Source organism: Mixophyes fleayi, chromosome 2 (genome assembly GCF_038048845.1).
Source record: "Mixophyes fleayi isolate aMixFle1 chromosome 2, aMixFle1.hap1, whole genome shotgun sequence".
In the NCBI taxonomy this organism is placed as follows: domain Eukaryota; kingdom Metazoa; phylum Chordata; class Amphibia; order Anura; family Limnodynastidae; genus Mixophyes; species Mixophyes fleayi.
The window spans coordinates 140,795,628-140,817,868 of NC_134403.1; the positions used below are offsets into that span (position 1 = coordinate 140,795,628).

General features: G+C 42.8%; 1 protein-coding gene across 8 annotated transcripts in view; it reads left to right on the forward strand.

The window, feature by feature from the left end:
• HERC2 (HECT and RLD domain containing E3 ubiquitin protein ligase 2) overlaps positions 1-22,241 on the forward strand; it is a 213,435-nt gene that overhangs the window by 130,765 nt on the left and 60,429 nt on the right. For all 8 annotated transcript variants that reach the window (XM_075200099.1, XM_075200106.1, XM_075200105.1 and 5 more), the window contains exons 51-57: positions 10-118; positions 5,646-5,785; positions 5,874-6,064; positions 14,165-14,270; positions 14,352-14,443; positions 14,533-14,708; positions 18,352-18,463. In XM_075200099.1, coding sequence (XP_075056200.1) covers positions 10-118; positions 5,646-5,785; positions 5,874-6,064; positions 14,165-14,270; positions 14,352-14,443; positions 14,533-14,708; positions 18,352-18,463 — 926 coding nt within the window. The remainder of the gene's footprint in view (positions 1-9; positions 119-5,645; positions 5,786-5,873; positions 6,065-14,164; positions 14,271-14,351; positions 14,444-14,532; positions 14,709-18,351; positions 18,464-22,241) is intronic.

Sequence of the window (22,241 nt, forward strand, 5' to 3'; positions counted from 1 at the left end):
TTTTAATAGCATTCAGTGCCAATGGAAAAGATGTTATTGTAGATTTCCCCCAGCAGTCACACTGGACAGGATTGCTGTCAGAAATGGAATTGGTTCCAAGCATTCATCCTGGAGTAACGTATGTTGATTCCTATTTTCTTTGGGTTAATGTGTAGTAATAGAAATGTTTACTTGATCAAGGTTTTATCCGCACTCTAATGGAAAGTCAACTTTAAGCATTGGGATTCCATGATTCAAGATTCATGTTTTTACATTTTAATGAAAGTTCAATTTTCCATTTTTGTGCACACTTTAAAATACAATTTCTTTTCTTTTACATCAGATATTCAATACTCAAATTGACAAGTAAGATAAACTTGTTGGCCCAATTGTACAATGGAATGATGGTGATGTGCTGCACGTTTTTCTGTTTTTTCATATTCAATTCAATTTTTTCAGGTCTGTCCTCAAGAAGCCCCTTTTTAATGCTAGATTAACTTGCATAACAAAACAATCCCAGTTTAATGTTGGAACTGCTCTCCCTCCGTCAAATTGAAACCTTCACTTGTCCACACAATGGAAGATTCTCCAGAAATTTAATGTGGTTAAAGAATGTGAATGAACATTGCTTCGGCAATGGGTTAAAATGATATCATCATCACTCTGGATTAAATATAAATATTGGATTAAATATACCTATATATCTCTATCTATCCTATGTCTGAGACACATTTCGCTGCAACTTTTTCATTGTATGCAAGATCTTATTGCTAGCAATTGAAATTACTTAGAATATACCTCAAGGATCAGCAGTATAATACATGACACCATTCTGGCCTGATTCTTATCTAGGCAAATGTAGAGCAAATTGTTTAATCAGCAAACCAGTTAGCTCAGATGCTGTCTTTCTCTAAATTAGCCTTACTATATCTAACATTCATTCTAAAGCTGGGTACACACTACACTGTTTTCGTCCAATAATCGGCTCAAACTGCCGACATACGACCGCTCGTTCAAAAGTCGGGTCAATGTGTGCTGTGACACGATGGTCGAAAGTCTGCCCAAGTGGACGATTCTCGCCTCATTTGGTTGGTCGTACCGTTTAATATTTTTGTTCCAATCTCGTTTCCGCTGTGCAGTGTGTGTAAACTTCCGACAGATCCACGACAATCCTCCGATACTTCCTCGACCTGGGGAGCGTGTGTATATTAATTTTTATGTCAATCCCAGTCCCACGTTGTGCGGAATCCCCACATCACTGTGTTTTGTGTTGATGTATATTGCACCTGTCTGGCTGCAGACCATTACACTTGTGTAAAGCACGTGTGTTATTACCCTTTGCGTCTATGTCGGCAATTTATTCATATTTACTCTTTATACACTTATACCTTTATAACCTATTAAAGTTGTATTAACCTTTATTAACCTATAATTGTGAATTACCCAGAATAAACCACAGTGTTCAAGTAACTTTTTTATTGCAAGAAAAAGGTACACAAATTGTAACACACACAGCTGTCAGAAAGATCCGCATGAGAAGTGAGCGCGCCCATACCAATCAGAGAGCTAAATACTGCAGAGTATTATTTTTAAGTTCTTTTTAAAGGTGCTACCGGTTTGTGGCAGAACAGGTCTTGATGTCGTTTCTATTCCCTTTGATTTCTTTATCTACGAAACAAGGAAATAAAAAATGTTTATCATTTAACTTCTATATCTGTAATTTATATTCTACGACATAAATACTCTCATTTTCTCACCTTTCACCTTGCTCGAGATCAGTTTATATTTATATTTTGGTCCCTGTGGCGAAATCACAATAGTAGCGGGCTTAACTTCCGAGCATTCTGGAAAACAGGCGCCATTTTGGTTATTATAACGGTACAGGTATGTGCCCAAAGCATTTACATGTCGACACATGTTCACTGAAATACCTTTGTGTAGAACTTCTTTAGTATATTTTTCTTGTTCAATTTCTCCTTGTTTGCTAACATTAGTGGTATCAGTCAGTGGTATCTAAACAGGCCTTCTCACCGTTAAATCTTCGTTCTGACATAAAAAATTAGGTTATAAATTAGCATTTTACATTGCTTTATGTGACACTACATCTACACTACAGGTACACTACATCTGCTACTGACCTTTTTTAATGTCGTTGTCGTCGTCGTCGTCCTGGTCCAGTACTTTGACCATCATCTCCACCGCTCTTGGGCTCATTGGATTTGCTTTTTGCTCTTCTTGAGTATCTCCATCCCCCACCTTAACTTTTCCAACATTTTTTGGCCCTTCCAGCACCATCTCTGACTCTATCTCCGTCTCCGTCTCCATAGCTGCAACCCCCACTGACACCTTCTCCTCACCCGCAACCCCCACTGACACCTTCTCCTCACCCGCAACCCCCACTGTCACTTTCTCACTCGCCATCTTCTGACGCTCCTCGGCGCCAAACAGGTTCCTCTGTCATTTTATACAGTTAGACATGGACGTTTGTTTCTGCTGTGGACCAATCAGCGATGATGCATGCCGAGAATGAAGCATTCCATTACATACGAAGGGGTTTTATTATTAGGGAATATTCATTGCATTCCACTTTAGCAGTTAAATGTTTTTCTAAATGTAATGTATATTACTAAACTTCTATTTTATAGAAATGAAGGGAGTTAACTATAGCTAAAGCTCTGCCCCTTTATGCTAATGTCTTCGGTATCTCGTACATTTCCCTGCAAATGTCGCTGCAGTGTGTACGGAATTTAAATCATTGTTCACGACAACATGGCTGTAAAAAGTCGCTAACGGGACGTCCGCTCTTCCCTTTCTCGTCCTAAACAAGGCTAGTGTGTATGCAGTCCATGGACCGAGCGATCAGACCATCGATCGCATGTAAAATTGCTCGGCATAAAAAGTTGGTCGAAATTTCTGTAGTGTATACCCAGCTTAAGGGGGTGACATGACCCAAGCATGATGTTTTTCCTTACCAAGTGTTTGACTTACAAAGTGTAGGAAACTACACAGTTGAGCAATTTTTGCTGACCACTAGAAACATCTTTCACATGCTTCAGTCTGATACTACACTTATCTCACTGACCTGAACAAGTTGGCAACCTGAATTTTGCCTTTCTTGCTGTATTTATTTCAATTGACCATTTTTCTTAAAAACTATAATGTTTAACACTTTGTAGCAATGCAATTCTCCCTCAGATTCTGAGATTATCATTTGACTTTTTAAGACACACACAGGGATGCATGTCGTACTTCACTCACCACCCAGCTGCTCAATTCTTGCTCTGAATCCTCTCCTATTGCTCCTCGCATAAATGCTAGGTTTTCTACCACTGTCTTACCTGACATTATCTCACATCTCTTGCTCTCCTCCCCACCCCTCTAAATTGCTAGCACATCTGCATTCTCAACCAATCTCTTAAGCCATTACCTATGTTCCATTGCCAGGGCTTCTTTGCCTCCATCTTGGCCAGCGGTAACAACCCAAACCCCTGATTCCACCTTGTTCGACCCCACTCCCCTACCTGCTGCCACTATAATCCCGACTCCACTAATCTGACCCCCATCCCCACTTTTTCCCCACCTTCCCTTCTATGCATTCAGCATCACTAGATCTTAATAAACCCCATCTCTTTCCATGCCCTTAACCTATAATCTCCTTTACCCAATTTCACCTCCTCCTTACTCCTCTTCCCTTGTTGGGTCTCTGCCCTCTTTCCTCTCCCTGCTCATATGCCCCCTCATGGCCCCCCATATTGCCCCATTCCCCTGCTCTGTCTCCTCACCATACAATCCCTGTAACTGCACAGCGCACTGGTACCCTTAGCTCCTACCACCTCCACTATTCCTGTTTCTTCCTCTCTCACTACCCCTATTTATACCCCGCTCCGTAGCCACCCACTAATGCAAACCAGCAGCTCTGGCCAGTTCCCTGCGCTCGGCCAATGACCCTCACTTCTCCTCCTCCGCACTGATCATCTCATCAAGTGCTGCCCTCCTCCACTGGAACAACCTCACTTGCACCTTGCAGCATCTGTCTGTCCCCTAATCTGAGCACCTTCAGACGGGCACTCAAAACCCATCTGTTTCTCAAAGCCTACCAGCGATCAACCTAACCTTCTAACTTCTCCATCCTCCCTCTTTCCTGTTCTCGCTCTTTTTGCGCTTGATCATCGTGACCAGTTATTTATATAGCGCCACTAATTTCGCAGCACTGTACATAGAACTCACATCGGTCCCTGCCTCATTGGAGCTTACAGTCTATCCGTTGCCCTAGCTGTCATTTTCAGTCTGACTCTCCCCCCCCACTCTGTTTCACTCTCTGGGGATATTCAATTTGCCCGCGCCCAACGCAGCGTTAATTCTATTACCGTTAATACGGTAATTTTAACCCCGATTTCTGCTTGCTGCTCCCTAAGCTGCAAGGGACAACCAGCGTTACAGATTACCGTAATAGTGTGCAGACAGCGTTACCTTCGGCAGTAACACGACCAATTCAATTCCCCCCTCTGTATTCCTCCATTCCCTCTAGAATATAAGCTCTTAGAATCAGGGCCCTGTTTTAGTGTTTTCCTTTCATAATTATGTAATGTGGGTTTTGATGTAATTTTTTTTTAAAGTTTGTTGTTTTGTATTTAAGTGTTACAAAGTACAAAAGTATTTTCTAAGTAGTGCCATAATTATGGCACTGTGCAACCCTTGTATTGCCTTCTAAAGAAAATATGTCAATGATATTATACTACCTGGAGCTCCCCTTTAAAAGACCACTAAACCTTAAATACATGTTATCTTACATAAAAGTGCTATCGCCTTCACAGGCTTTGAGATATTTGATATTGTATTTACATTTGTTTTGTAATTGAGAGCAGACTTTTCTACATTCTTTGCAAAGAGAGGCTGGTTGCAATGTCCTTCAATGGAAATCCCATTCTGCTATGTACAAAAATATATCCTCCACAACTTAATCTGAAATCTCGTCAGTTTTCTTAGGAATGTTATTGCTATGGTACATGTGTAGTACATGGGTCATTTCTGCTCTTTTATATACTTTTTTCACACACATGTTGACTGGGTTCTCCAGCTGACTGTGCCTGAACCAGTGCAGATTGATTCACTAATTATATTGATGAGCCTGGACCATGTTTTTAAGTTATTTTTTTTACCCAGTGCAAAGGAGCTGTGGTTTCTCCCTACCCACGCACTGCCAGGGTTCTTGTTCCAGTGATTTGCTTCCCCACCAAGCCTAAATACGCTTCTATTCCTGTCCATTTCCTTTTCATCACTAGCATGCTGTTCCTGGTGCTGCTGTAGTCACAGTATTGCACAGCACTTGGATAGCATGCTAGTGTAGTGAGTAGACCAATTAATGCATTGCCAACCATGCTTGTTGTCACCGTTGACCAGTGTTAGCCACTAATGTTTCTTTTCCTTCAGGCAGTGAAAGAATTTAGGTGCACATATACTTTATTTTAAACCCTGTACCACTTAATGAATGATTTTAGTAGTTTGCATTTTGTTTTTGTTTTTTTTAGTTTGTTTAAAATTGAGAGGTTTATTTTGAGAAATTTAGGGTGACACTTATATACTGATTTTTGGAACTAGATTTGGCTGTGCAGTTTTCATACTAAATAAGTAAAGGAGAAAGTGCTAAACATTTTTTTTGTCAACAGTTGTGATGGCTGTCAGATGTTTCCTATTCATGGATCACGATTTAAATGTCGAGATTGTGATGACTTTGATTTCTGTGAAACTTGCTTCAAGAACCGAAAACATAATACAAGGCATACATTTGGCAGAATAAATGAGCCAGGTAGATTAATTATCAGCATCTTGATTAAATAGAGGTTAGAAAATGTGTATCTATTGTGAACCTTATTGTATTATTCTTTGATTAACAGGTCAGTCACCAGTTTTCTGTGGACGATCTGGCAAGCAGCTTAAGCGGCGGCATAGTGGTCAGAGGGGCATGTTGATAGATGATTGGTCCAGGATTGTGAAAAACCTGAATGTTTCTTCTTCAGCAAACCAGGCATCACGTCTCATTGACGGTAGTGATCAGTGCTGGCAGTCTTCTGGCTCACAAGGAAAGGCAAGTTACATATCTCATTCATCCTATCTGGGGGACACTGCTACCATGGGGTTGTATGGGGTAAGCTGGGAGTTGACTCTTAACAAGTTAATAAATTTGGTTATACTTGCTGACTGAACTCCTCCCCTTCCCTCTTAGCCTCAGTGTATTTTAAGTGCCCAAAGAGTTGGGCTTACTGTGGCTGCTCTGCAGCTGTCTTTTGCTGATATTAGATTTATTTTATTATCTCTTTTTTTAAATTTAAAACTAAGGGTGTATGTGTTACACTGCAGCACATGCACTTACTAGGTCAGTAGTGGAAAGTATTCCATTACCGGGTCCAAGCTTCCACAGGAGGCGCACAGGACGTGCCATACAGAAACTGCTATTGCAGTGACAACTGTTTTATCTGACCGCTGTCACTCAGAACCATACTAGATATCCGGCGTTGCCATTAGACAGAAAGCGCCAGGCACTAAAATGTGCATGGCCATATCTAATTTGGGTCATGCCATTCCCCTGCAGAGGGGAACTGGGGATCACTATTCTGTCCGCAAAGGAGAATTGGAGCAAGAGAGTGATGTGGGTGTAATATAGAAGCACCGCAGAACAGCTGGTTGCGACAGATCCCACTGTAGATTATGGGTGGATCCCAGATAAGGGTTCCTCCAAACCGCCCCCCCCCCACATCCCTGACCCATCTGCTACGATGCAGTGGCATATTCCTGAAGCAGGAAGTGCAGACATGGCTACATGCTCCTCTCCTCTATGGCGATGTCGGACCTTGTGTGTGTGTGTGTGTGTGTGTGTGTGTGTGTGTATGTATGTGTATATATAAAATTATCTAATCTGCATCTATTTCATGTATATGAATATTGTATTCTACAGTGAGTATACATTTTGCTGTGTACAAAAGTCCTGTCTAGAGTTATCTGGAAATAGAAGTATACCCTGAACAGGTGCCACAAATACTTCTCTCCTTTCATATTGAGATAATGTTTTGGCTGTGAGCTAAAGAAAAAAGGTTTCCTCTACATTCTGCACCTTTTATAATTGTGTTGCCTGCTAAAGTATTTAAAACACAACGAATTGGTCGGTGCTGCTGTTACGTAGTTACAGGAACAATGGCTGCTATAGAGTGCCTGAGTAAAATGATTTGCTATTTATAACTAGTTACTTGTGGCCCGGTGGAGATATAAGCTAGTGCCGGGGCCCTTTCCATTACTGACTGTACTTCACTGATAAGTGGACAGTTATGGTCCCAAAATTAGATGTGGGCCTGCTTAGTCACATAACAGCGGGGCCCTCCCAGGAGATCCCGATCGCTCCATGGTTAGGGAAGGCCTGAAGCCGGTTGACCTGGTTCCTTGTTTTACCCACATGGATTCCACAAATGTGTCAGAGATCACCTCGGGCCTGTCCCTGAATTCTGTTATCAACAAAAGGTCTGTACTACAGAAGAAAAGTGTGTAGGATTCTGGTTCAAATGTTTGTGGATCTGGTTGTGGCAGGCCACCAAGCCTAGGTTCTTTTTTTTTTTTTTTAAGATTTTGAGCTACAACATATAAATAGCATACCTAACATTCCATCTAAATAACCCCGATCCCTACCTATGTCGCTACAAACATTGTTCAGTGATATCTTGTGAACTTTTAGAGGGCGAGGAGACCAGCATGACATCTTACCGCTGGTGCAGAATAAAGCAGCCTAACGACTAATAAACCTATGGCAAACCTCTCCAGGACATGCCGGAGATAATCTCGCTTAACCGAGTTAAAGGCCTACTGACTGGATCATCTGAATTAGTGTAAATTTTCTTCTAGCATTAATAAGCGTATATTTACCAGGCATAAACCCTGTCTGATCTGGGTGGACAATCTCATGAATTAACCATTAAGTCGTATGGATAAACTTTTTGCCAGAATCTTGGTGTATGTGGTAATCCGGGAGATAGGGCGATATAAACTCAGGTACAAAGGATCTTTATCAGGTTTCAGTATAATAAGGATTATGGCCTCAGACATAGAGGGGAGGGAGTGAAGCATACTCCAGCAACTGATTATAGGTCTCCATGAGCCTAGGAACAAAGAATTATCTGTCTTGTTTGTAGACTTCTATCGGGATACCATCAATGCCTGGAGCTTTGTGGTTGGGAAATGAGGAGATGTCTGCAGCAATTTCCTCCTCGGTAAAGGGAGATTTTAAGAAGTCGACCGCTTCTTGGGACAACCTTGGAAGTCTAACACCGCTAAAGTAGATTATAAGTTGGATGGGTGTGTATCGAGCTTGTGTGCAGTATAGATCACTATAGTAGTCAGACAACACGTCCGCAAATTTGGCCTCCATATATTGTTTAACATTGTGTTTGTCTATAATGGTTGGGATTGTCCTTGTGGACATTTCATCTCTAGCTAGACACACCAAATATCTCCCTCCCATGTCTGCTTGAAAATACTGATTGTGTTTGGAAAAGAGAAGCCTTTGACTTTGTTTGTCGAATAGAAATTCAGTCCAATCAGACTGAGCCTGAACTGGTTTCAGGCAATCCCCAACAGCACGAGACCCAATGTACAGGCCCTCTAAGTCCCGGCATTGCTGCTCCAGGTTTCCCTCCCTCTGCTTGTTAATTTTTTTTTTTTTTTTTTTTTTTTTAATACTTGCTATCTGTTCTATGAAGGTACCCCTCATAAAGACCTTGAATGAGTCCCAAAGCACTGACTGGGTAGACCCTCATCTCATTATCTTTAATGTACCCCTCCCAGAGGTATGCCAGACCAGTACCCCTATCAAGTCTGGACAGCCATTGCGGATTCAGTCTCCAAAACTGTAGTCCCCGCTCAGTCCAAAGACGACCAAGATAGTGGAGGAGTCAGAGATGCCCCTTGGAAGGTAATCCACCCAAGACACCAAGGGAACCAGAGTGTGTGAGGCCAAGACCATATCTATTATCGACCAGGAGTGGTGGTTGTGGGAGTAACAAGAAACGTGTTTAGCCTTCGGGTTCTTAAATCTCCAAACATCCACCAGTCCCAGGTCGTCAATAGTGGGCCCAATGTGTAGTCACCGATGGTCCTCGCGCCACCTATCTATGGATACATCTATTACATTTTTGAAGTCCCCTAAACACGGCACCGTTGTGGCTGATGCTGTGGCATTAAATGCGGCTCTTTTACACATGATGTCACTACTGTATGGGTGAGGGTAGGGGGGGGGGGGAATGTAGACAGCCAAAGCAGTTAATTGAGTGTAATTGAATGAGGCCCTAAAAAAAACATATCTACCCCCTGGGTCAATTTTTATCTGGTCCAGCACAAAGTTAATCTGTTTTCTAATTAACACTGAAACACCCCTGGAGTAGATTAAATGGGTGCCATGGTAGGCCCAGCCCACCCAAGGACTCTTAAGGGACAGTACTCTGCTGCAGGTAAGGTGGGTTTCCAGGAGACATGTCGCATCAGGACTGTACTTCATAACCTGAAGTAACACCAATGAGTGCTGAATTTTATCATTTAACCCCCTAACATTCCAGACGAGCAGACTGAGTCCCCCCAGGGCAGGCTTACTCACAGTTAAGTTGGCCATAGTCTATCATCCAGAGGGGACGTATGGCAGGACCACTTCCTCAGAAAGGCAGGACTTTTCAGCCTCATACAGCCTGCGCAGCAATCAATACAGAACAGCAGCTACATATTATTCTGAAGTGCATAGAAAGACAGTTCAACTCTGTTAAGTACATGAGAACACATGATAGAGCGACCTACACCTATCTTAAAAACTTTGTCCATCCCACACTGTACAACCATTCTAGCGAAGACATACCTGGGTCCCCCTAAAAAACTAAACATCTGAACAATTAACCCCTAAAATTCTTGGAGGAGGACTCTCAACCAAGCCCAGGTTCTTACCTAATTGGAAACATACACAAAAAAAAAAAATTATATTATAAGCACAAGGCTCATAGCACTATGACCCTACTCCCATGCTGCGTTGAAGTATTGTACCACTGAAATCTGGTGCTGACGGCAAACATATCTAAGGCTCCACTTAAACACATCTCGGCCCTGACTCATTGCTAGGTCATCCCCCGCTCCATCAGAACATCCCCCAACTTGTCCAGCTTCAAAAGGGCCTTAAAAACCCACCTCTTCCTCAAAGCCTTCCAGTCGCCCACCTAACCGACCTCCTTCCAGCCTCCCACCTACCGCCCTCCCTATCCTGCCCTCCTCCTGCCTCCCTCCTCGTCATTCTCCTCTCCCCCCTCTCCCTCTCTGCGTTCTCCCCCTTTCCTCCTCCTACCCTTGTGTCTCTGTCCGTCCTACCCTCCCCTTAGATTGTACGCTCCTTCGAGCAGGGCCTCCTCTCCTCCTGTTCTCCACCACCTTAACTCTGCTCTCCAGCTCCTTGTCTCCTCCGTGAGGTCCTCCTGCCCTTCTGCCCCTCTAGCTACACTGCTGGGGGCTCTCACCTCTCATCTAGCTGTACATTGAGATTCCGAGTTACTGTGCTTTTTGTTAACTGTTCGTGCTGTCTCTCCCTGTATCATGTTTCCGTCTGTCCCTGTACGGCGCTACGGATACCTAGTGGCGCCTTATAAATAAAAATTAATAATAATAATAATCAGGGCAGTGGAGATATGGGCTGACAAGCGGGCAGCGCAGGTATCAGGCTTTGGGGAGAAGCTGTTACTTAGGGCTTATCACTGTCGGAGTTTTGGTGTGATTCGAACACAACTTCTTTTCTTTGTCTTTAAACGGTTGAGGGACACAGGACAAGAAACTGACATACATTAAATAGTAGCCCACGGGAGACGAGTACCCTCCTTCCAATGGATATTCTGAACAATCTCTGGCTCCGAGAGTGAATTTGCCGTCTGGCTCCTCCAGGGTGGTTGATCTGACAAAGGACCAGTAGTACAGATGCAGTCCTTTCGGCCATGGACCATCCGGGGGGAAGGGGGAGGGGCTGCTGCTGATTTTCTTTATCATAAGAGGCACCCAGAGACCTTGCTTCCGCAGGGTGTCAAACTTGGGTTGGATCCTACTTGACTTTTTATCGATTCTACTACTTGGGTTATCACAACAGATCAACATCACTGGTCAGTCCCACACTCTCCCTACGAGCCCTCATTCTGTATCTCTTCTTGAACCATGGTTTAAGATCTACTGTGATCTCTGTTCTTTCATTGATATCTGATATGCCTTTATCTGGGTGCAGGAGTGGTAGTACATGGAGAGGGTAGAAGAGCATTGCTCTGGCTACCCCAGGCTCTGACCTGGTATGGCAGTACTCCCAGGACTGGTACTCCACTTCTTAGAATGGGTTATTTCCAATTGAGGTCTGTACTGGTAGGTGAGAACTGGTGTGCACCACAGTCCCTGGCTCCCAGCATTATGGGAGATGCCTACAACATTACAGCTCCATCTGGATGGCTTTTCAACTTCTTCCCCGTTACAGTAGAGCCCTCACTTCTCAAGTTTGGCCTTTCATGTGAGCAAGGGGCTTACAGAGACCACGGCAATGGTATTCGCCTATCTGCGCCTCGACTGGTCTTTGTCAGCACTGGATGACATTAGGGCAGGTTCAACCGGCATGCCATAACAGCTTCCTACATGGGCTTCAGGATATGTGCCTACTAGAGTGATAGTTCTATCTCCCTCCATTCCAGTTGGTTCCCTCACTGAGAATGTTTTTCTGGAAATCGTTTTGGATACCAAGGCCACGGTTTTCGGATGGAGTGTGGTCTGGGGGACTGTCTGAGTTTCTCCGCATTGTCCTCTAATGCTTGGTAAGCAAAGGATCCGTTTTCACACTCAACTGGGTAGTTAAGATGCGAAGATTTCAAACTCGTATCAAGAGGAGGCCCTTCTTAATTGAGTGCCCCTTATGGGACCATCTCTAGTCAGACAGGGCCTTGGCTGTGGGCATATGGTACATGGTGACACTGATGCCCAAGGGCTGGAGAGCAGTGTCCCTCGTCTAAGGAGGGGGCTCCGTATCTGACTTAAGGAACCTGATATTTGAGAGAGTTCTACAGACATGAGTTATACCAAAGGGTCATTTTACTGTCCCAGCAGGGGGCTGTGTCATTCTTCGAGAATTCCAGTACTTCTTTGGTATGAATATGCCTGGGTCGTGGCATACGTCAACAGAGAGGACGGGTCCAGGAATGCATGAGGGCGTTCAATGACAGCTTAGTCCATTGGGCGGACCTTTGCTGCAACGGTCCCGCCAGGAATGTGATCGTCTCTACGCAGATATTCAAACTCTGTGCAGGCAGTATATTTACCCAATATACATCTCGGGGTGCCTTTGCATGGTCACCAGGACCTGGATTCTGTTCATGACCAGAGTTCCTACTGTTGAGGTGGCCGTCATGCCCATGCAGTGAAAGTCCCAAAGGGGAGAACCATTCCTTCCACTATGCAGATTCCCCTGAATATTTGGAGGTTCTATAGAGGAGGCCCTGTTTAGAGTTATGATGACTTCAAATTGAGCCCATTGGATCTGGATACAGTTATTCTAAGCATGCTGTGCATGTGGTGGAGAGGTCTTTTGGCTTAACCTAGTCCTTCTCCCTTGGGGCCCCCCTCCCAGTCGTGATCATCCTCGGCTATCATTGTTGATCAGGACAGGATCGTTATGGCTGGCTTCTGACTGTTACGGAGATTCTCATCCAGAGTAGTGGCCACCCTTTGGTAGCCACAGACTTCCTGGCCTACCCAAAGTGCCACAGGGCGTACAGGGCCTCCATGAGGAGGTGAGATTGTTAGTCCTTCACACATTTACCCCCTATTCTTGCTCATCACTTTCCATAGAATATTGCCGGTGAGTCTCCGGATCAGTTCCAGACAGTTCCAGTATCTGCTCATCTTCTATGACTTCTTCTGTAAAGACAGAGGTTTGTGAATGGGCAAGATGTGTGTTACCCTCTGTCTAAGGGTTTGGTCCACTCCGCCACAGTTCCTGCCGTGGCTCCAGGAGGAGGCCTGACACTATGTTCTTCACTAACAACTTCCTTACAGCCTTGGGTTCAGCTGAAATGTGGTTTCCATGTGAGGTGGAGTTCCTTGATTAGGACCTTGGTGTAAGGTATCGGGCCATGGGCTTTTTGACTGTATACCTAATTTTCCTTTACGTGATGTCAGGGTTGTGCCACACAGTTCCCTTATTTAGCCTATGAGTATGTATTTATATATATATATATATTAGGGTTTAATTCAAGCTGATGATTCTGTTCCATTCTTTCGGGAGGTAGTTGCCTTTTGGGACCTTGTCTCAGCGTTTTATCTTACCAATTGGTTTTTGTCCTCCATCTTGTGTGGAGTGATCGTGCAGATTTAGTAAGACTGGCCACCACTAGATTGGGTTCATGCTGAGATTGGGAAAGGCTGGCGGTATATCTGCTATTCACATGGGTAGCCTTGTTACTGTTGTGCCTACGACCGCTGTTTTTTGGCCACAGTGTTGCGTGTCGGATTATCAGGGCATTCCCTCCCTTCAAGGGGCTGCTTTAGAAAGTCCCTATGATAGCAGTGTCCTGCAGATAGGATAAATGAGAGGAGGAGAATTTATGTACTTACGTTAAATCTTTCTCTGAATCCATCTGGAGGACACTGCGTTCCATCCCTTCTGCTCTTCTACTGATTGGTCTGGGTTGTTTGACTTCCCTTCCTTGGGGCTTTTGTATTACACTGAGGCTAGGAGAGGTTGCAGAGGGGAGATGTTCAGTTCAGTCAGCAAGTATAAACAAATGTATTAACTTGTTAAGTGCTAACTTCCAGGCTCCCCATATACAACCCCATCATAGCAGTGTCCCCCAGATGGATTCAGATAAAGAGATTTAACGTAAGTATATAAATCCTACTATCTGTGAGGACTCCTCTCATCTACTTTATCAAGGTGGAAATCCAAAGCTGTATGTATCCAGATTAGAAGAAATTACCTTTAAAGTAGTCCATTTCCATACATTTAATCTTACCGGCAATAAAACATTATTTTTCTCTCGCAAATTTGCTAAAAATGCATTTCATTTTGCAAACCTAATTTTGATTCCTCACACTATATTTTTCTGAATCCCAGCAAGTGTAATTTTAGCGTAATGTTTTGTATCCACCTCTGCAGCATTGGATCAGGCTGGATATGTTTCCAGATGTACTGGTGCATAGACTGATGATGATTGTGGACCCTGCAGACAGCAGTTACATGCCTTCGCTAGTTGTTGTATCTGGTATGAGCAATCCTAATTTTTAATTATTGTTTTTCTTTTTGTTTTTCTTACAAATGTTTACAAAAATGTATCTCTTTGTAGGTGGCAATTCCCTCAATAATCTAGTTGAGTTAAAAACAATCAACATAAATCCTGCTGACATGAGTGTGTTGCTTCTCAGTGACTGTACGGAGGTAGGAGGGGACTGTTTCTGTCTTTTTAACAGTGTTTTAAAATTTTGATGTTGAGCTGTAATGTGACCTTTACCTTCTATTTTGTCAAGTATCACAGATATATTGAAATTGCAATAAAGCAGTGTCGGAGCTCTGGTATTGATTGTAAGATTCATGAGCTGAGTATTATTGGGCAGATCAGGGCAGAGGATGAAGATCTGGCCACTGTTCCGTTTCTTGCATCAGACAATGAAGAAGAGGAGGATGAGAAGGCCACCACTGGCAGGTGAGTGCAATATTTGTAAAGCCTTGCAAAAAATATAAGACATTCAGCGCATACAGGATCTCATAGGTAACAGACAGGATAGAAAATATATAAACAGTTCATAATCAAAATCCCATTCTTATATCAAATGCAGAGTGACTGTTTCCATGACAAAGGTATTGTCTTTCCAAGTGATAAACACCTTCCCGTCACCTTCCGTGGAAAATCGTATAAAAATGGATTCCTACCAGAATTCCTGATAATATGGGCACATAGGATATCAAACGAGCTTCTCTCGATATCAAGGCTCTCAAAGTTATTTCCACCTTAGTGTTTTCTTCTCCAGTGATGGTACTCACGTCCAATGATGTTAATATAAAGGAAATACAAACTATGGCGTGATATCGTTTAAAAAACTTCTAAATTTTATTTAATTAAAAAATTCCACATATAAAAAGAATAGAGTGTGAATGCTCATACCGGTAATCAGATCTTTAAAGCGTTCTGTACAGAAATCAGATGTTATAATCCCGGGAGAATCTTTCAGTTCATATGCCTTCAGATCGATAACAAGTATACCGCTCTCCACTCTCCTAACCTGGGTACCAGGTTTGCCCCAAGCTATGCCAATCTATTTATGGCCTAATGGGAACATTCACATATTAGTCTTGGGGCAGACCTGGTATCCTGGCATAGATATATAGACAATATCTTTTTTTTATATGGGGAGGTAGTGTTGATACTCTTGAGTCTTTTTGTTCCATTCTTAATCGTAATGATTGGAACATCATTTTGACTTTCAATAGTAGCACACGTTCTGTGTGCTTTCTAGATTTGGAGATTTATATCGATGGGGATGGCATCAATACCAAATGTTATAGAAAACCCACAGACACTAATTCCTATATTTACAAGGATAGCCAACATCATAAACACTGGCTAGATGGTGTATCATACAGCCAGTTTCTACAACTAAAAAGGAATTGCACTAAACAGGAAGTCTTTCTACAACAAATAGAAGAAATGAAGTCTAAGTTTCTATCAAGGGGCTATGATGCTGAACTACTAGAAACTGCACAATCTAGAGTAATGCACACAACTAGGGAGAACCTAATACATTTAAATAAATCAAAACCACCTAATAACAGTAAGGACATTCTATTTATTACTAAATTTAATAAAGACTATAGAAAAATAGAACGTATCATTTCTAGACACTGGGATGTTCTGCTAAAGGATAATATTCTAACGAATATCCTTCCGGCTAAACCTAGACCTAAATTTGTATATAAGAGATCCTCCAATTTGAAGGATCATTTAGTAAGAGGTATACTTCCCCATGATATATCACAGATAGGCACCAATAAGAGCAAAGGTTTCTATAGATGTGGGAGCTGCCATGCCTGCAAATCCACTTTTAAGAATAACCCCTCTAATAGAACTACGGCGTTCTCAGCAAATGGACAAACGTTTTTAATAAATAAATTCATCACATGTAACTCGATCAATGTGATTTACCTGATGGCTAGTAAATGTGGGCTATTATATGTGGGGAAGACCTTTAGAACTTTAAAAAAGAGAATGAGTGAACATCTATATAATATAAAGGGTCTAGATACTCATTCAGTGTCTGCCCACTTTTAAACACACCATTCTTGTAAAGAATCTGATATTACCTACTTTTTGGGTATAGATTCAATCCAACCAACATGGAGACATGATAATACAGACACCTTGTTGTCCCAGATGGAGATGAGGTGGATATTTCAGCTTAACAGTCTCATCCCCAATGGGTTAATCAAGGATTTCGAAAATAAAATGTTTTCTCTAATGGGTTACTTCACACTGAAGATCTGAGTTACTGTATCTTATGACATTGGATGGTTTTCATCTAATCTTCATGTTTTGTTAAGGAATTTAGTGCATCCTATATGTATTCCCTGACACGTTTATACTTATCCCTCTAAATTCTTGTCTATTTGTTGTTTTATATTCTTTTATGTTACGATGTTCCAATTTTTATTATATCAATATTGTTTACGACACGTCATTTCCGGTTGAGCAAGTAAGGATCCATCTATTATCTATCCGGATGATTTTGACATATGTGTATATATCTATATTTTTATTCTTTTGACCCCTATGGAAGGCACTTTAATATCTATGCTGTGCCACACGGGTCGCAATATCAATGTTTATAATACTATTGCGGACTTTCTGTGCCTGGCAGTAATAATTTCTATCCCGTTTGAATACTCCTGTTTTTTGTGACGATACGTCACTTCCGGATGTATAACCACGGGCTTATTGGCTTAACATCAATCGAGTTCAATATATGTTTCTGTTAAGATCACTATAAGTTATACTCTACTGTTTGAGCTGAGGTATGCTGTTTTATTATCATTGCGGACTTGTTGCGTCCGGTATGAACAGTTGGGGACACGCCATATCCGGCTACCTGGACGGTTGTGCGTTCCATGCTGTGCATCCGATACGCATCACTTCCGGTCTGTCCTATAAAGATACGTCATTTCCGTTTGAATTAATCGGGGAATTATCTACAGAATACTTATATGGACTTATTTACATCTTTATTCTATGTCTAAATGTTTGATTTGGGCTATGTTGAATCTCCGATGTTAGAACTTGCTATTTTTATAATATATTAGATTTTTTACATTATTGTTACGGATTGTCCATATCCGGTATAAATAGCTAGGGATTTAGAGCCAGTCTTATCTCCTTGACAAAGGCCTTTTTATGGTCGAAACGTGTTGGAGTGATAAGACTGGCATTTAGGAGATTGGGGAGCGGTATACTTGTTATCGATCTAAAGGCATATGAACTGAAAGATTCTCCCGGGATTATAACATCTGATTTCTGTACAGAACGCTTTAAAGATCTGATTTCTGGTATGAGCATTCACACTCTATTCTTTTTATATGTGGAATTTTTTAATTAAATAAAATTTTAGACGTTTTATAACTGATATCACGCCATAGTTTGTATTTCCTTTATATTAACATCATTGGACGTGAGTACCATCACTGGAGAAGAAAACAGTAAGGTGGAAATAACTTTGAGAGCCTTGATATCGAGAGAAGCTCATTTGATATCCTATGTGCCCATATTATCAGGATTTCTGTTAGGAATCCATTTTTATACGATTTTCCACGGAAGGTGACAGGAAGGTGTTTATCACTTGGAAAGACAATACCTTTGTCATGGAAACAGTCACTCTGCATTTGATATAAGAATGGAATTTTTATTATGAACTGTTTATATATTTTCTATCCTGTCTGTTACCTATGAGATCCTGTATGCGCTGAATGTCTTATATTTTTTGCAACCATTGTTATTATCAGATGTATACCCTGTGAATAGGATTTTGGCTGCATTTAGGATTTTAGAGCGCCATATTAGTGGTTATTTACAGTTGTAGAGCCTTGCAAATGGAATTTTTGCTCGAAAATATTGAAGGGGGTTTCTTTGTACTTGAATTGCATATTTAAAAAACAAATGACTGTTTAGTGAATGTTTCAAGATCAAAGTTTTGACATGAAAGAAGTGAGACTTAGAAGTAAAGTATTATCAATGTCATTATTGTTGTGCGAACAATGTACATTTGTTTTTTGGTTACATACAGTAACAATACTATTTTCAGTTTTGTTAGAAAAAAGGCAGCGGCTTCAGAATCTGCAGCAACAATCAGAACAAAGGTTTTTGTGTGGGGTCTGAATGATAAAGATCAGCTGGGAGGATTGAAAGGTTCTAAGGTAAAGTCAGCTTGGGCATTCTTTACTTGCTACAAACCATGTGTTAAAATGGATTAAGCTCATGATTAAGTTGAGTGTAATTTTTTACCAGTGGCCTGTTTGAACAATTATTGTACGGTTTATCTGTAGGCAACAGACTCCCACTTACCCAGGGCCTTATTAAGGGTTCTGGCCGCCCTAGGCTAATACGACTCCAGCGCCCCCCTTCCCCCCCTCTCCCCAAGTATATAGGTGTATAGGAATACTCCTGAATATTAATGTTCAGGAGTATTATCCAGCATTCAAATTTAGACAGATTGTGCCATTGTCTCTTACCTGTTTTTGCTCTTCTCTCTTGCAGCGTTGTTATCCTCTCTCTAGCTTCTGTAAAGTTGGCGTCTTGTTTTGAAAATGCAAAATGTTAACAAACCTTGAATGATTAGGTCCTTTAGTTAAAACAAAACACTCGATTATGGCCAGCTAAAAGTACCCCATTGTACAGGCATATATAAGCAATATCTGAGCATTTGTGGTCAATCAAATACAAACCTCTACCAGCCCCATCTCACTAATATTTAGTATTCTAGTGATTGCTGAGACCACAGAAGAGCATCCATGTAACTGCCACACAATCATGAGATTATGCCCCCCAGAGCTATTTTTTTAAATACCTCTGCAGCCATTTTCACTACCCCCCCCCCCCCCCCCCCCGGAGCCCATTGCTCCCCCTGCAGCCACTTTCCTTGTCTCCTCCTACAGCCATTGCTCCCTCTGCAGCCATTTTCCTTACCCCCTCCTACAGCCATTCCCCCCTGCAGCCATTTTAATTACCTCCCACACTGCCCCCATTCCCCCCACAGCCATTTTCCTTATTCCCCACGACAGCCATTTTCCTTAACCCACCCCCCCCTGCAGCAAATTTTCTTTACTCCCAACCTGCATCCTCTCCCCCCTCCTTGCATCCATTTTCCTCACCTTCCCTCCTTGCATCCATTTTCCTCACCTTTCCCTCCTTGCATCCATTTTCCTCACCTTTCCCTCCTTGCATCCATTTTCCTCACCTTTCCCTCCTTGCATCCATTTTCCTCACCTTTCCCTCCTTGCAGCCATTTTCCTCACCTTTCCCTCCTTGCAGCCATTTTCCTCACCTTTCCCTCCTTGCAGCCATTTTCCTCACCTTTCCCTCCTTGCAGCCATTTTCCTCACCTTTCCCTCCTTGCAGCCATTTTCCTCACCTTTCCCTCCTTGCAGCCATTTTTATTACCTTCCTTCTGCAGCTATTCTCCCCCAAATCACATCAAACCCCCCCAGCCACATATCACCCCCCCCAGCCACATATCACCCCCCCTCCTCTGCTCTCCTTCACACATATCAACCGCTCTCTCTCCCTATAGATTTGTATGACAACCCCCCCTCTCCCTCCCTATAGACTTGTATGGCAGATTCCCCCCATTCCTCTCCCTCCCTATAGATTTGCATGGCAGTCCCCCTCCTCCTTTCCTGTCGATTTGTATGGCAGATCCCTCACTTCCCTGTAGTTGTGCTGGCCAGCGTCGCTCCTCAGATCAGCAGACGGGAAGTGAAGACTTCCTGCTTCCTGCATTGGCGGAGCTAATGCATATAAAGCTCCCCCAACCACTGCTTGGAATTTTAGAGACTCCCATATGCTCGTCAAGAGATTTCCCAGGAAAACAGCAGACTCCTCAGCCTGATATTGAGGGCACTGCTGACTGACTCCTCTCCTGCATATCTGTCTATTGAAAATAGGAGTACCATAGTTAATATGTTGCAAGTAGAATAATATATTTTTTCCTACTTAACTTATCTCTTTTTACATATAGCTTGTTACAAGTTACAACTTTTGACTGTTATAAATTAGTTAGTATACTTATATTTATTTCAAGTCTGTATCTTATTTGACTCAAATTCTATTGCTTTAGTGTGTTTCCCATTAAAAATATGTCTGAACAAGTGAAATATTTAGCATCTGCTGCTTTCCCATTATCAAAGTGTAATGTTAAGTTGCCAATTGGACAAAAGGACCCGGGGGAGCTTTGTACTGACTGTGATGCGGGGGCACACACTACATATGCCCAGATTAATGTAATATCACTACCGGAGGAACCAACATGGGCATCTTCTCTGGTGCAGTTGGCTACAACACTGGTCCAACTGCTAACTAAGCCTACAGTGTTAACAGCAGTTTCCGCAGTTCTCCCTGCCGCTTCAGTATAAACTGCCCTCTCTGTGGCAGTAGGGATACCGGTGACCGCTGAGACAACTGATGTGGCTTTGGTGGGTCCATCATCCTCTTGCTAACCCAGTTCCTTCCTCTGGAGAACCGGCCTGGTCCTCATCCTTGGTCAGAGGCCTAGTTATATTAAACAGGTTTCTAGACTCGCCAAGACCTATACTTTCTAGAAATAAGAAGCTGTGGTCTGTAAATTCTCTCCTATCCCTCTCTGATTCCGAGAGTTCATCAGAAGAGGGTGTATGCTTGACTTCGATTCTGTGCAGGTCACTGACCTGGAAGAATCCCCTAGATATTAGGGCATTGACAATCTGGTTCTGGCAGTCAGACAAGCCGTGGACCTTATGGATTTGGATGAACCCAAATCTTTTGATCAAGGTCTTTTAAAAACAAAATAAAATAAAATGAGAAGGCGTGCTATCTGTTTTGCAACGTCAGTGGAATTAACATTGCAAAAGCAGCTTGGAAGCAGCCGGACCGGCAGTTTTCTATTCCAAGGAGATTCCTTGCCCTGTACCCCTTACAGGAAGAGGATCTGGCCTGCTGGGAACAGATCCCAAAGGTCGAAACTCCGGTAGCTCGCTTAACTCATCACACTACACTTCTAGTGCCAGGAAACAGAGCCCCTGCAGGATGCCACTGACTGCGAGGTTGAGGGACATTTAAAATCAATCTATGTAGCAGCAGGCACCTCTTTCAGACCAATAGTTTTATCAGCGTGAGCTATGAAAGTATGGGCCGAACAGTTGGCGGAGGAACTGCAGGACTCAGATTTGCTTTCCCTTGCCCTGCATCTAAAGGAGGCTTCTGGATATTTGAGGCGGCCCAACATGCAGCCTCCATTTCGTCCTCCATATCTGCATCGGCGGCGGCAGCTAGAAGGACCCTATGGCTGAGGCCCTGGGACGCAGATACAGAATCTAAGAAATCGCTTGAAACATTACCTTATTCAGGCTCATTGTTGTTTGGGACCAGATTGGACAATATTATCTGCTAGGCCATTGGTGGCAAAGGTACTTTTCTGCCAGTAAATGTATCTAAGGCTAAACCACCTAGATTTCGTTCTTGTCAGCCCTTTTGGGGTGGCTCCTTTGCCAGAGGTCAGACGAATAGAGGCGAACAGACAGGTAACAGGGGACACTCTTACAGAGGTAGGTCCTCCCACTCTACGAGACGCCTGTCCAACTTCCGGTAAAACAGTCATCCACGCCTTTTTGCGGCAGCAGAGTTGGGGGAGGGGGGAGGTTGAGTCTGTTCAGGGAACAGTGGATAGCGTCCTCCGAAGTCCATTGGATTAGCGGGATCATGAGAGAGGGTACATGATAGACCGGTCAGGTCCAGCACCTGGCTCTTACCATCAGGATCCTGGAGCACAATCGCTGGTTAATAAATCTGCAGAAATCACAATTGATTCCCTGCCAGCGGATGACCCTCCTGGGGCTCATCATGGATACCAGAGAACAAAAAGTGTTTCTCCTGGAGGACAAGGCCAGGTTGTTACAGGAAGTAACTATACGGGTCCTGGCCACTCCCAGTCCAACCATTTCC